The 16808-nt window shown below is 37.4% G+C and overlaps 1 protein-coding gene across 1 annotated transcript in view; it reads right to left on the reverse strand.

The window, feature by feature from the left end:
• Positions 1 to 12560: 12560 nt before the first annotated feature.
• zmat4a (zinc finger, matrin-type 4a) overlaps positions 12561 to 16808 on the reverse strand; it is a 114386-nt gene continuing 110138 nt past the window's right edge. The window contains exon 7 of the mRNA XM_067407321.1: positions 12561 to 12677. Coding sequence (XP_067263422.1) covers positions 12650 to 12677 — 28 coding nt within the window. The 3' untranslated portion in view covers positions 12561 to 12649. The remainder of the gene's footprint in view (positions 12678 to 16808) is intronic.

Below are 16808 nucleotides of genomic sequence, written 5' to 3' on the forward strand. Positions count from 1 at the left end.
GGAAAAGAGAGAGGATATGGGAAAAGAGAGCAGCAAAGATAAGGAACTGAGAAATCTTCCAGATTATTTATTGTTTGGAATCAAAATACACAAACCACAGCTAGAGAAAGCAAGCATTTGTGCTGTTGTATTCTTGGCTCAAACCCATATAGTAACTCTGATTTAGCCCTTGTGACAGCTTCTCTGTGTGACTTCCCCGTCTCATCTACAACCGAATATACACTGAATACCACAGAAAACAGTTCTACTTTATAGTGAACATTTGGGGCTTTCAGAAATTGTTTTGTCTTGGAAAAAAATTCTGCCAACACAAATATCTGAATTATAGCTTTAGCACTGCTGTGTAAGTTATCTTAAACCAGTCTTTCTTTTGCTTTGGTTGTCAGTGGCATTTTTTTAAAATCCAACAATACATTTATGGTAATTAATACCACTCACATAAGCCAAATTACATCCAGTGAGATATTTTTAGATATTTTTACTTTGATAGTTCAGAATCATTATTCATAGTTTTCCCAGCAGAAGAATCCTCTCCTTTAGAAAAAGTTACTCATGTTCTCGTGGCTCTATACTGTTGAAATCAGTCAGCAGTATTTGGCTCTCTGCAGATACAGCATTATTGTGTGCAACCTTCTATTATCAACTATGGATACAATGTTTAAACATTAAAAAATATATCTTTATATTATCACACTCAATTTTTCTCACATTACTGCCTTACGGTCATGCTTCCTTATTTAAGGATCCTTGGCATCAAAAAGTTTGAAAACAATGAGGTTGTTTCTGCAGGCATAATTGCACATTAGCAATACATTGTAACTTGACACTGCCTGACCACTGAGCTGAATCTGATATTTTGTTTCAGCTGCAACTAGATCCAGCAACAGGTTCTGAAGCTGGTCTCAGTCATGTATCATAGCGAGGTTAATAGGGGTCAGTGCTTGTCTTGTCTCTTCTCACATATGAAGACCACCTGATACTTGACGTATTCTGTTTAAAAGGTCGGATAGCTCATATCAGCTATCCAGTGTGAGAGCAACGCCAGCCGGTCAGCAAGAAGCATGTAGACATGTTCCCTCCACATCACTGCTGGGGACAGTAACGTGGCACTGGTGGTGAGAGGAACTGGGCTCTGAGGCCTTTGTCCTATTATACAGAGGTTATCTCTATTTGAAAACACAAGCTGTAACTTCAGAGATTCAGAGATTGTCTTGTTCATCTACGCCTCTAAAAAGAGAAAATAAGTAACAGTTGTAAATGATACAAGATTGCATTAGAAAACTTAAGATGCTAGAGACAAACTTCTGATACTTTTTAGTATCATTTAGATATATTAGTTTTGTTAAAAATATTATTATAGAATTTTTAATATTTTTTTCAGTTTTTTTTGGTCATTTTTAAATGTAGTCATTGTACATACATATATACGTGTATCTATATATACATATATATATATACAGGTGCATCTCAATAAATTAGAATGTTGTGAAAGTTTTTTTCTGTAATTTAATTCAAAAAGTAAAACTTAAATATATTCTAGATTTATTAGACATGAAGTAAAATATTTCCAGACTTTTTTGTTTTCATTTTGATGATTACAGCTTGCTGCTCATCAAAATAAAAATAAAAAAACAGTATCTCAAATTATTAGAATATTTAATTTCAAGTTCTATTAAATTATCATTCTCAGGGTATAAATAGGTCAGTAATCCCAACAGCAGTCATGGGGAAGTCTGCTGACTTGACAGTTGTCCAGAAGATGATCATCAAGACCCTCTACAATGAGGGTAAGCCACAGAGGGTCATTGCTGAAAGAGAGTGCTGTGCCAAAGCATATTCTTGTAAAGTTGACTGGAAGGAAAAAGTGTGGTAGGAAAAGGTGTACAAGTGAAAGGAATGACCGCAGGCTTGAGAAGATTGCCAGGTGAAGCCGATTTAAGAACTTAGGAGAGCTTCAAAAGGAGTGGACTGAAGCTGGAGTCAGTGCATCAAGAGCCACCACACACAGACGTCTTCAGAAAATGGGCTACAACTGTCACATTCCACATACCAAGCCACTTCTGAACCAAAGACAACATCAGAAGCATCTTACCTGGGCTAAGGAGAAAAAGAACTGGACTGTTGCTCAGTGGTCCAAAGTCCTCTTTTCAGATAAAAGTAAATTTTGCATTTCATTTGGAAATCAAGGTCCCAGAGTCTGGAGGAAGAGTGGAGAGGACCATGTTGCTTGAAGTTCAGTGCGAAGTTTTCACAGTCAGTGATGATTTGGGCTGCCATGTCATCTGCTGGTGTTGGTCCACTGTGTTTTCTGAAGTCCACAGTCAACGCAGCCATCTACCAGGAAATTTTAGAGCACTTCATGCTTGCTTCTGCTGACAAGCTTTATGGAGATGCTGATTTCACATTGTCATCCAGGAATATGTCCATGTTGCATCTTAATATATGGTTATTTGAAAAAACGACACACTCCATCTTTTAGGGTTAAAAGAACTCTTGCCAAACATATAACATGCTAGAAAAATAATAATCACTGTAATAATGATCCATCCATAGACTCTTAAGTATTTGCCTGTTAAAATCCAAACAGCAACTTTTTTTTGGCCGAGCAGTGTGTGTGTGTATATATATATAAATAGCCAGCGCTCCAGCCGCCGCCGAGCCAACCGCTCCAACATATCACAAGACCGCTTCTATTATGAACTTTGTTATAGAAGTCTCCAGCCCAGGGACTGTTTTCCCTCCCTGCCTCCCTCTCCCGCCTCCTCCCATTTGTGTCCTCACTGAACCTCCACCTCAAGCCCCCTCGCCCAGATCTCCACCTCAGACCTCTGGTTGTTTACCGTCACCCTGGCTCCAACCTCCCTCTGCTCCACCGTTGCCCATCAGTCCTCCAGCCTCACAAGTCTCCATCCTGCCCCCGTTCATACCTTGTTCCCTCGTCAGCCTGCCATCACCTCTGGACTGCACTCCTCCATCTACGCTCTGTCACTCCGTCCCTCGGTTTCTTTTGGCCTCCTCACTCCCTCCGGTACTCACTTTGTTGTCTGTCGTCCTTGTTCAACTGCGGCCTTCTGGAGCCCCGGCTGCGCTTTGGTCGGCGGAGCCGCTGGTTCCGCCATCTCCCGCCGGTCCTTCAGCACCGCCTGGGCTCAACGGCATGAAGCCTTCGGTCTCTAACCCGCCATGGCTGCCCGCTGCACCCGACCCACCATGGCTGCCTTCGGCTCCTGACCCGCCATGGCTGCCTTCGGCTCCTGACCCGCCATGGTTCTTGGACCTGCCCTGGAGACTTCCACTCCAGTCTACTCCTCCCCCTGCTCCGGCTTGAGGTCTCCAGGGAGCCCACCCCCCTCCCGGTTGTTCCATCTACTGCGCGAGGACGCGCCTACCAGGAGGGGGGGGGGGGGGGGGGGTTTAATGTCACAGATCCCTTGTTCCCCGGACTCCAATTCCCATGATCCTCCTGTTATCCACACCTGCACTCACTTCCCTCGTCTTCTCCTCCTCATCACGGATCATCTTCACCTGGACCTCCTCGTCAGCACTCCCCATATAATGGACTCACTCCCTTCACTCCCTGTCCGTTCTCTGTTGTGTTAAATGTATGTTTTGGTGTTCCTTTCCTGAGTTTATTAAAGTACTACTATTGTATGTGGAAATCCGTATATGCCTCATCTCTGCACCAGCATACCTGTAACAGTATTGATGTTAAGACAGTTATTGTTTCGATTGAATGTCTTTATCTTTATTGTAACTATAAATAGTTGTTGTGATAAATTGTGATAAATGGTTTAAAGTTGTATTTGTTGTTTTTGTTGCCTGTCAGAATCAAACAAAGTTAATGTTTAAAAGTGCTCTGTTAAGCTAAGGGCAGAAAACTCACTACATTGATAAGCAGCCTGCTTACATTTGGCAATTCTGTCTAGAACTGCGATAGATTTATTTTAATGTTTACTAAGCAGAAACAGAATTATAAAATCTTCTAGCAGCAGATTGAATCAATCACCACTCTAAGTGAAACAAGCTATTATAATAGCCTCTGTTATTTGAACAGATATAATCTTCTTTCCCATAATGGTTCAATATTGTGGCGAGGGAAAAAAGACGGCTGATGTAAAGCTGTAGTCGGGAAAAGAAAGTTGCAGGGAGGACTAAATGTGAATGTGAATGGATGTGACCTAAATCCATTACAACAACACACTACATATATATATATCTGTGTCTCATAACTGTATTTCATGTCATCTCATAATGTGGCTCCTTAATGGCCCATGTCCTCCCCCTTATTGCTGATGCTGAATCCACTGAAAAAAAAAAACATTTAGTTCACATTGAACACTATCTCACTGTTGAGTGGAAAAGAAACAACCATTCAAGAGTAATCCGAGCCAAATGCTATGGTCCTCTCTTATGCATCATAAGAGATATTGCAATTAGAGGAGATTTATTTATGTTTGAACTAAGTAAGGAATAATTGACGACAGACAGTTGAATTATTAGAAAACTAATGCACACCTGATCAATGTCTTTCTGTGTTTTGGTTCTTTTCCTGTAAGGACCTTTGAAAGAACTGAAATCATTTGGGAAAGTGATATGAAACTTTAATGCGGCCAAGTCCTGCCTGGAACCAATAAAGCTGTGCATTTATTGAAAAAGTAATTGCACACCTTAGAACCTTTGTCAGCTAATCAGTATCAAACATTCCACAGTCCTGCATTATAACATTGTAAATGGAGCCATTATTTGTTATGCATCAGTTAAATTGATTTTAATAACTGAAGTGTGAGCATATGGCATCTACACACTGTGCACTAATGATGAAATCTCTCTCAATTTCTTTCAAATGGCGTGAAATTCATAATCATCCTACCATCTTGACAGACTGATAACTTATTTTTTTGTCACTAAATTTACAGTATCTGCAGAGTGTTGAATGTATAAATGAAAGATTGCCACAGAAAAACCATGGTACAGTCTTGGAGAAATGGAGCATCTGTCACTGCAAGGTTATAAATTAAAGGCAGATTTTTATATTAATGGAGATAATTTCCTCTTTCACATGGAGATGTATGTAAAGCTTGCCCAGATATGATGTGGCACAGGTTTATTCATAGAATATTATAACCTAGGAGTGATATTACAGCAGGTCAGGTGCATCTGATGTTGAAACTATAAATAAGATTGATTTTAAAGGTTAACCACTGTGAGTGTCCAGCAGGACTCATTTACAACAAACTGCAAATGTCTTTCACCTGTGATTGAGGGTCAGTGACCCACTAGAGAGCACTAAGCCATAGATCATTTTACATTATACATTTATATATGTGTGTGTAATATGTGTGTAACATCCTATGTCTATGCATTTATGTATATATAAAATTAGACCCCACACAAGTGGTATGTAGCTCTGCCAACCAACCTTTTCAAATGACTATCCATCCATCCATCTAGGATGAATAATAGTATACTAGATGTAAGTGCGATTGATAGATGTGCTAGACACATGATGTGCATGACATATTCATGATAGATGTCCATTAGAGATTACATTTTTTGCAACTTACAATATATTACATACAAAATTCATACTAAACCCTCATTTTTCTTCTGAAAGAATGACTGATTTATTGTGTTTCAAAGATGCACGACTCAATAAGTCATATGAGCGAATCATTATAGTATAGAGAACATAAAACCTTTTTTCTGTTGCCCTATGCTCAATGTTCATCTAAACACATGGATTGATGTATTGAAGAAAATACAGTTAAAGTGAAGGGGAATGAAAGCAGCTCAACTTGCTGAAACTTGCACAAATAATGCAGTGCAGAATTACGGTCTTCATAAATTGAAAAAAAATATTAAATGATGTGATACTATTTACCTTTAGGTGAATCTGTTCTTGAATGCTGTAAATGGAATACTTAACTAGACAGATAGTTTGACCTTGATTTGAAGGCCTTTGGCCCTCTCGTCATTATGCTGTTGCAATAGCAGTTTGTAAAGATGTATAGTGCTCTTCTTCAATTAGACCTGAAATGAACTGGGATATATTATACAGAAGACCCAGTGCAGCTTGAGTTTGTGTAAGACTGATCCCACAGAGATGAAGGAAAGGAGAATGTGGAGAAGGAAGAGCGGCTGCACTCTGGAGTAGCTGCTGGCCTTTGAACTAATGAATAATGGATGAGTGGATGAATTTATTCTCTGAAGCTTGAAGAAAAGTTTCATAGTACAAGCTGAATGTTTTTTCCTCAGTGATTAAGAGTGAGTAATGGACAGCTTATGAAATCAGTAAGTATAATGGAAAATTTTGGAAGTTTTAAATGGTAGTGTTGAACTTTTGGGAACTGCCAATTTAGTTGGGTTTGCACAGCGATTATAAACATTTCTGAACCAGTGTTATTACTACCATATGCTAAAGTTCTAATGATGTTTAATTGATTTAAAAACATGTTCATAAACTGCAATACTATAATTAATTCAATGTAAGAAGAACTGAAATATATAATAATCAACTATATAAACACCATTTTGTTAACAATACACAGTGGTGTTTTGTTCCAGAAATACTCAAGTGTTTAGCACAAATCTGTTGAGTAAATGATTCAATGACTTATTCATAATGACTGGCTGTATTCGAATATGCATACTTCCCTAATATATTCTTATTTAAAAGATGTACCTACTCAGTATGCAATTTGGGAAGTAGCCACAGTCCTGTTTAATTCCTGAATCAGTTAATTTGAACAAATCAGTTGAATGACGGACTCACAGTCAACTGTGCAGAAATAGTTAGGGGGTTCCAGGGACCAAAACTAATTTATGTATGCTGTGTAAAGTAATTTTAAATATGTACATGTTTTAAACATGTATTAAAACAAAAACTAATTTGAAATGCAAACCTTGTTCTATACAGTTACATCTTGTTTATGTATGCACATTATTCAGACATGCTTCCATGTTCTTCATCACAATCAGCTACCAAGTGAACACATGATCAGTTCTTCAATTACACAATTTAATAATTACATTTAAATCAGCTTCATAATATTGTCATGCAGAGCATTTCATCCTGAATAAATTGTGGACTGGTAGACCATTAAGAAGATTATTAATGCATGTCAGAAAGCCACAGCACGTACATATTATCTATACTACGCAGGACGATTTAGGTCCCTGTGCTTCCTCACACTGGGAAATTACAGTGCCGCATTGATGGGGTCAGGAGTCATGGACAGCCACAAAAAAACCTTCGGGGAACAGGGGTTAAATTAATTCGCCTTTCCAGGAAGGCCGCCCCTAGCTGAGTATATGGGTGCCAGGGTGTACGGCTTTGGCTCTCTGGAGCTGCGTGATGCTGACTGGCACAACAGCAGCAGAAACATTGCTCCGGTTTAGCCTCTGACTGCAGGCCTTGACTGGTGGTGAACTAACATGCACTGACAGACATTCCACCCCCTCTGCCCACAGCATAGTAATGTCAGAGCAAGCAAGAGTGAGACTGAGCTGTTTACAAACACGAAATCTAAAAGCAAATAACCACTATAGTGCCACAATGGATAGACACACAGGGGCAGTGCGGGGGACAGGCCCAGGGCCTGATTTACCTCATATTGTGACATAGGCAAAATATGCGAAATATGGAGATATGAGTTTTACGATATTTAAAATGTTATTAATTTATATAGTAAATGTCTCAAAGTGTTTTACCATTACATTGAAATAATAATTATAATTGTAATTGGGCCCCCCCTGGAGGAGCATAGACACGTGACTAGAATGCCTATGCCAGGCTGGATGGATGTACCTTGACAACCTGGATGCCTCCCACTGGCTAAAGCCTGAGCTTCAGCCATGCTGGTGCTAACTGGAACAGACAGCAGCTAATCTATTCCGCTCTCTCCTCATTCATAAACCTACTCTATATGACTCATTCTATTTATGTTCCGTGACTGTGTATGAGCAATAGGGCTATTTGTTAGCAGTGCTTGCTGTGGTTTAAAAAAAAAAAGCACCGGGGGTCTCCTCTCAGTTGAAATTGTGCTGTGGGGAGTGGGGGTGGGTGTGTTGGGCCTTCATCATGTGAGAAGTGCTGGTATGCATAGGATAGGAAGGTGGGTGTGGAAAGGTTTCAGGTGTCTTGAGGCAGTTTATCTGATTGGACCAAACACATTTCTTATCATATATGGAGATTATATATATATGCGCCTGTTTATGTTGTGCTGTGAAATGCCCTAGACCAGAGATTCTCAAACTTTTTTCTCAGCTGATCCCCTTTGACCTAAAAGAGATTTTAAATTAATAATTCAGTAATTTAACAAGATATTCGCATGTTCCATTTCTCTGATGTTGGTTAATGGTGAAATGACATGCAGGTAAACAAAATATTAAATCTTTTAAATATATTTAAAGGTGCCCTAGATTCAAAAATTGAATTTACCTCGGCATAGTTGAATAATAAGAGTTCAGTACATGGAAATGACATACAGTGAGTCTCAAACTCCATTGTTTCCTCCTTCTTATATAAATCTCATTTGTTTAAAAGACCTCCGAAGAAGGATCTGCACAGGTAAATCAACAGACTAGGTAAGCAAGCAAGAACAATAGCAAAAAATGGCAGATGGAGCAATAATAACTGACATGATTCATGATAACATGATATTTTTAGTGATATTTGTAAATTGTCTTTCTAAATGTTTTGTTAGCATGTTGCTAATGTACTGTTAAATGTTGTTAAAGTTACCATCGTTTCTTACTGTATTCACGGAGACAAGAGAGCCGTCGCTATTTTCATTTTTAAACACTTGCAGTCTGTATAATTCATAAACACAACTTCATTCTTTATAAATCTCTCCAACAGTGTAGCATTAGCCGTTAGCCACAGAGCACCATCAAACTCATTGCAGAATCAATGTAAACATCAAAATAAACACTGTACTTACGCGATTAGACATGCTGCATGATGAACACTTTGTAAAGATCCATTTTAAGAGTTATATTAGCTGTTTGAACTTTTTTTATGTTGTTTAAGGCAAGCGCGAGCTCTTGGGGCATGGAGCACCAGATTTAAAGGGCCACACACCCTGAATCGGCTCATTTATAATAATTCCCCAAAATAGGCAGTTAAAAAAATGAATTAAAAAAACATCTATGGGGTATTTTGAGCTGAAACTTCACAGACACATTCAGGGGACACCTTAGACTTTTATTACATCTTTTAAAAAAAAGTTCTAGGGCACCTTTAATAATATTTTAATCATTGTGTTTTTATTTTGTTTTCATTTTAAAATGATTTATTTTAAGATTTCATTAAGTATATCTTAATGAAATAATTAGCTTTTTGTCAACATGTGAACCCCCTGCAGTATGTGTTATTTATTTATATATTTCAGAAATTATGCGTAAAGGAAAAAAAAAATTATTAATGCATAATTAATCAGGATTAATTTTTCTTCTGATGCCTTTTACTGAGTTTGCATTAATGCCCAAAATCTATTTGCAAAAAGAGGGAATTATAATAGCATTAAAATTAAATTAAATTAAATTAAGAGTTTCATTTACAGTGGTTCAACAATGGTTTCTTTTGCCTGCTAGCCAGTCGGGCCAGTATTCCTAATTTTTACCTGTCCTGCATAACAAAAGAATGATCTATATTTATTTTTGCCGATTAATTTTTATATTTGCGATAAATATTTATAATTTCCATTACACATATTCTTTTTTTTCTTTACAAACTTGGAAAGTATTTAAAGCTATAAATCAGCTCCATAAATTCATAAACAAACTTGAATGTTCCATCAACCTGGCCCAGGCCAGCAGGCCATCCTTATTAATGAGCCGTGCACTAGCATTTCTATCATGTTTTCATACATCCTCACATGGTCATTTTATAGTGAAAACAATGTTTTTGGAAGATTGTCAATATCTTAGCTTTTGTATCCACAAAATGTATGTTCTTAGAAAACACAAATAAAAATAGATACCCCTGATCGTTTCAGTGGATCTGCTTTTCCAGTGCAAGGACACAGAACAGGGGCTTGGATGACTAGATTATTTATGGCTTTGGTGAGCTGCGGTCTGTGGGGCCTAAAAGGCACTTACCTGTATACCAGAAATAACAATCAAGAGGACGTAGATAGCTCTGCCATTCTGTAAGCAAACCTGAGTGAAACTGCACATCAAAGCTTTCACAATGAACTCAGGGATGAGTTATATCTGTTTTTTTTTCTTCTCTCTTTTCTTTCCAGGTCAGCCACTGGACTCTGTTGGGATGGACAGAGCTGCTTTATTACACACTGTCATTTGCTCACATTAACATCTCTACACAGTCAGATCCCTTTTGGGAGCATTCCCCATTTACATTCCATTATTTAAATTTCCTCATGAGCAGAATTAATGACTCAGGCCTTCTGATGAGGTGCCGCCATTGCCGGCATCACTTAATTAGAATAATCTATCTCTACGGGTCAGGATGCATGAAAGGGGGGCACAGCAATGGAACGTTTCATTAGAAAAGTTCATTATCAAATAAATGGCTTTGACTCGCAGAGAGACTGAAGGTGGAGAGGTGCTTGGAATGAACATGGTTGTCTGAATATCGGTCCTTTGAGAGGGAAAGGAGGATCAAAAGCGCAACAGCTGATTTTTCGGTATCTAAGGTAAAGTATCGGAAGCATAGTGGGATTCTGGCAGGCAATTTCATGTCATGCTGCAGTTTAATTAGTGTCGGAAATGGGACGTCTGAATGTTAATTACATTTGATGAAGGCCTGTGCTCAGAGTGAATTATGAACCTGTGACGCTCATTGCAGCTCAAATTGGGAAATAATAATGTCCCACAGAGAAATGACCCACTGAGCATTATAAAAAAGCATATCTACTGTAAATGTCTTAATAATGAAGGTAAAAATCAAAACACTGTATCAGAAGTGATTTTAAGTGCCTTTTATTTCTTTTTTTAGACACAGTAGATCACATGACCCAGAGCACAAAGAGGGAGAGAACAGGAAGTTGCTCTCTTTAAAGGGAACACACACTAGTTCCAATGAAACAATGCATAAATGGATTTTTCCATCTTTGTGACAGAGCAGTGATTATTTGTGCACTGAATTGTTCTTTGTTAATAATAAAATCTTTATATACATTATGACCGATTACATCCCACTACACTTGGCTAAATAATACGTTATGTTGATCTGGCTTTGATAAAGTGTTTATTAATGTCATGTGTCAATAAAGATTTTTTGCTTTTTCTTGACTGTATGAAGGGATAGACATCTTTCTATAAATAGTAAAATAAGAAAGGAATAATGTACAGACAGCCAACCATTATCAAAAAAATGCATCAGGTGTCCTTTATCACCCTACAGTTTATTTTGAGGATAATGACCATGTAATTGTACATTAACATACAATTTTAACATAATTTATAAACAAATATTTTTTTGAGTTGATCTGGGTTGAAATGATTCTATTAGCTCAGCTGCAGAGACAACAGAGAAACAGACCATGAGCACAGAGCAAAGGATTCCTGGATTTCACAACTGCCGTTATGGAGAAATATTTGACAGTTGAAAGCAACAATTCACTAATCAGAATCAAGTATTCCAGAGAGTCGTGCAAAAAAAGTCATAAATTAATCTTTTTTTTTTTTAAGTAAACTGCGTTTTTATATATATATATATATCATATATTTTAAAATACTTTTTAATTATAATAACAATAATTCTGAAGTATTAGAATATTATCAAAAACCAATTATTACAGTAAATTCGTACACATATTCTAACCTGTTTTCACAGTGGCATGTAAAATAAGTGACGGATAATGAAGGATTAGCTGCTTGATCTTTGTTTTCTGAAGACTTATAATTTCATTCTGTCCAAAACTTCAAAAATGTATTAAAAACCAGACCAGAAATCTGAATAGGCTCACATTAGCTTACAAATATTCTCAAATGCCCATTCATCAAACAGCTATCTACAGATCACACATACACATACAACAAACACGTCTAGTAAATTTTGTTTCTGTAGAACCCTGCCCCAAATGCCCATATTTTTAGGCCAAAACCACATAGATATTTGTATAACATGTATTGTTTGCACATAACAACAAATAGTGCATAAAAATGAGAGACATAAAAGTAAAATGTGGACAACAGTTTCTATAGAGTGCATTCTCTTTTTATGTTAACTTTTGTTATGGTTTTAACAATTAATTTGGCAGATTTTTGGACAGATATTGCTTAGCTGAGAAAGTGACCACAAGTACGGTATTCAGTCATGCACACAACAACTGACTGAGTTTAGCTATATAAACTTCCGGCGCAATAACAGAATAAGTACCAGATGGGTGTCACTGGATGAAGTCACACATCTCCTCCAGAGATTCAGAGCCTGATGTCTGTGTTTGAGTCATGAGGAGGAGAGCTGCTGTAGAGGAGGCTGGGAGGTAGAGAAAGGGTTCGGGATGACTAAAGGCTGACTTTAAGAGGATCTTCAATCTTCTTTTGCAGTCAAATTGAGAGTAAGACAACAGAGTAAAAGAAGGAGATAGAGAGAGAGAACAGAATAGAGGCAGAAAATCCTGGGCAAGCTGATCACAGCTTGTCTGACATCAATCCAATCATCTAGTTTTTCCCCACTGGCTCACTGGACACACAGCTGATTTTTTAGGCTAGAAAGAGAAAAACAAAGTTCAGAAGGTCAGATGATACAGTATAATGCTCATTGCAGTTGAGAACCACTGTATTGTAGAAACCTTTGAATTTTTCATCTATCCAGCCCTAGAGGAAAACCTTTCAGAGCTCAGCTTTAGGGCTTGGAGTGGTTGGTGTTCAATCCTATGTCTCTATCAGACAAGTTTAAAAGCTAAAGTCTAAAGTCAAAATACAGTAAATGTACTTCAAACTCAACACAGAAGTACCCTTCCATTTCTCGCTGTAATGACAAGGCTGGAAAAAACTGTGAAAAATTTCACTGGAACAAAAGATAATAATGTGCTGTGTAAGAACATAAAAGTGTTATGTCATTACACATTACCATAACCCAGACTCTAATGATTTACACCGATGCAGCTATTAAAAAAAAAAAAAAAAAAAAAAAATTGCAGTAAAACATAAGGGAGAAATTACACCTGAGGCCTGTAATTTGCCTGCAGAATCATTTCTATATCCTGTAAACCATGTTCACTTCTCGTTAAATATTTACATTGAAATATTGATAAGTGGCTTTTAACCTTGAAAAACAAAAATCTTCAAAAGGAACAGTGAAACTGTTGTTGTTGTTGTTGTTGTTGTCAAGAAATATTCTATGGCTCTGAACTGGTTTTAAACTTGGGTAAAACTTAAATCAGGTGAGCAACTCAAGGATGAAGCCATTAAATGTTGTCATCATAAGCCGAGTAGAATTTGTACAAATCTTGCAAGATTCAGGTGACTTGTGCCAATAAAATGTCCTGTATATTTTCTGGATGTCTCCAAAGTTACAAGGGATCATTATTCAAGAGTTACGCTATCTCAAGGAAAGCTGAAGGCTCAAGTACATTCCTTAAAGTTAGAGATTTGAGGGGCACTGTTGATTCAGTTATCAAGAAGAGAGGCTGTATACACCCAGATGTTGCTTAGAACAGGATGTCATTGAAAACCATCCACACAGCAAGATAAAGTCTTGGTAGGGAAGCCATGGAAAAGCCAGTAATGAGTTGTAAGGGATATTATTGAAGTCAATGTGCACCAGTAAACTCAAGAGCTCTGCAGAACATTTGTCTGTATGGAGGTGATGATGCCACAAAAGAAGATATTACTCAGAAAGAATCATAATGATTGTGACTGAGCTGCAATGTGAGGGATAAAACTGTGATTAAATGATCAACAGCCCTTTTAACCTTACTTAAAGAGGAATGGATTGTGAAAAAGGCAAGATAACAAATGCTACAATAGTCTGTACTAAGGTTGTAAATCTGTATTTGGAAACACAATAAACTGTTCTTGATTTAGACAAAAGCATCTGCTAAATGACTGAATGAAAGTAACTACTTTAAAACATCCCTAATAGTGTGCTATTTTTTTTTTTATGTGAAATTAAAACAATTTATATTTTTGCAGTTCTTTGACATGAAAGTATCAAGGACGAGAAATGAGAGACTTGATAAAGGTTCTGATTTATAGTGCACCGTATGTGATATGTAACCATAAACCAACGCAGGAATGACAGGTAGATGGCTCATTATGTTGAACTAAGCACACAATTAGAGTAATGCTAACTGACTGCATGGAGCAACAACAGCACCAGTGAGAGCACTTCAGACTTTTAAATACAGCCCTAATCTTTGACACGCTCCAGTATTGTTATTACCGACATGAGCCAAAGAATGGACACAAAACCCTGCGAAAACACCACTTCATGTGACATTTCGAAGGACTCTGCTAAGGTTCAGGTCACTTGATACAGTGAGAGGGAGAGGACTGTTTATCTTTGCCATAGTAATGAAATACCCCAGATGCCTCTTCAAAGGGCAATTTGCATTCCAGGCCTCAGCACTAAAACCATCCTTCATTTCCAAATGCCAGGTCTCAGAGGATTATACACATAAATTCTGTAGCACACAATCTCTTTAAAACAGCCCAGTAAAATCTAGGAAGACCCCCACCCCCAATTGTCTCCAATTCAAGTCTAAATGAAATCTTTTTGACCATAACTTCAGTGGCTAATAGTTCCATAGTTGATTGAATGCAGTAAAACTGTTGTTTTGCACACTGTACATGTGATGACATTCAATAATAATTTTATTTCTTCATAAACCTTTTTTTTCTAAATAAAATGTATTAAGTATTACAGCATATCTATATATTTTTACTATTTTTTTATTTTATTCTAAGTATTTAAAGTGAACAATACACTACACGAGCATTAGTATATGTATCACATGCATCATTTTTAAAGGTGCACAACAGAACCTTGGCCTTTCTATCTGCATGTCTCTCATGTGGTTAAAATATATATTTTTTTCTTCTGCACGAATGAATCTGATAGTTTGAGGTATACGCATGGTTGCCTGTGATCACCATATAAGAGCTGGTCTGTCATTCTACACCAAGACCCGTTGACATTAAGAAGAAAGTCCTAAAGTCATATATGAATGCAAAAAAAGAAAAAGAAAAAAGATGCCTGAGCAAGTAACAAAAGCTGCCAGTAGTAAATTTCACCTCAAAACACAATGCACAACACATTTTCCATCTTCGTAACATTGTCATAAGACCTTCACTAAACCTCAAAGATGCCAAAACGGTTGTCCATGCTTTTATAACCTCACGCATGGACTATTGTAACTCTCGGTTTTGTAGCCAAACAACTAAAGCCTTACTCGCTTTAAAAAATATTCAAACCTCAGCTGCTCGCGTCCTTACATTTAACAAAAAATCAGTTTACATCACGCCCATCCTTCAGCAACTGCACTGGCTCCCTGTTGTCATTCAGTTGCATTCAGTTTAAAATACTTGTCCTAGTTTTTAAGGCTTATGGCATAGCACCTTCATATCTTTCAGAATGTTCCTGTTCATATTAGATCGAATTTGCTTGTAGTACCTAAACTCAAACTATCTACTGTTGGTGGTAGGGCGTTCAGCTTCTCAGATCCTAAGCTTTGGAACAAATACTCCAGACCTTTAAAATTGAACTCATTTATTTACAATATGTTTAGTTAACTGATGGTACTTTCATTTTAAGATCCATACTTATTTCGACTATTGTCTTGTATGTTATATGATCACCATCTAACTGCCTGTTCATGTTGTTGTACACTGATTATATATCTGTAGTATTTGTGGTATTTGTCAATATTATGTAAAGTGTCCTTGAAAGGCGCTATAAATAAAACATTATTATTATTTTTATTATTATTAAAAGTAAGCTTTATCCTACTTTCAAGATGTTTCTGATTACTTAACAGGTCAAGCTCACAAACTGAATTTTGTGCTGCAGAGAACATACTACCTTCCTAATGAGTTTTTCATACAGCGTTTGAACTTGTTGGCTTTCCACTCAAAATAGCTGTACAAAACACGCCATCTGTAGTTAATAATTTACAGTTCTCACATCCCAAATTAAGCAAAACGAAGTAGCCTGGAGCAAAATTTTACATAAGAATCTGCACAGCTTTAGGTCCCACAATGAAATTAAATTGCTGTTGCCAAACCAACGCTGACCTCCATCCACCTTCTCCCTCCTACCTTCCCTTCTTTCCTCCCTCCAGGGTTATTTTCAAGTGCTGAGCTTAAGTACAATGGAATGGTCCAATTTACACCCATGCAGTTTTGTGGTTTTACCTTGTAGAGTAATTGAGATTCTGAACAAATACTTTTAACAATGTTCTTTTCTTTTCAGTGTTATTAAGAAAATAAAGTGTTAAATGGAACAAATATTTCATAAAAATTCCACAGTGACATTGTACTTTTGATTCTGAGACCCTTTCAATTCCAAGGACTGACACAGGGTAATTCATGTGTGATTTCAATTACACAGACCTCGGTATGAGCAGGTCTCAAGCAGCAGGACCCTGAAAGTAAATGAGTTGCAGTAGTGGTGATACATTCTTCTCCTAAGGCAATGCTCAAGCAGCTTCCCTATTATGCTTCTGAGTGGAGGGTGGGTGTCTCAGGATAGAGACATCAAAGAGTCATGGTCTGATCTTCTGCAATCGCAGCTGTGATGTAAAATGGAGGAAGCACTTGGGGCATACAATTTGCATTGAAGTTGTGGGATTGTGTATGCTAAATGCTGTTCTTCATGTGTAGGGTCCTCAGAATGG

The sequence above is a fragment of the Chanodichthys erythropterus genome, chromosome 13 (genome assembly GCF_024489055.1).
Source record: "Chanodichthys erythropterus isolate Z2021 chromosome 13, ASM2448905v1, whole genome shotgun sequence".
Lineage (NCBI taxonomy): Eukaryota > Metazoa > Chordata > Actinopteri > Cypriniformes > Xenocyprididae > Chanodichthys > Chanodichthys erythropterus.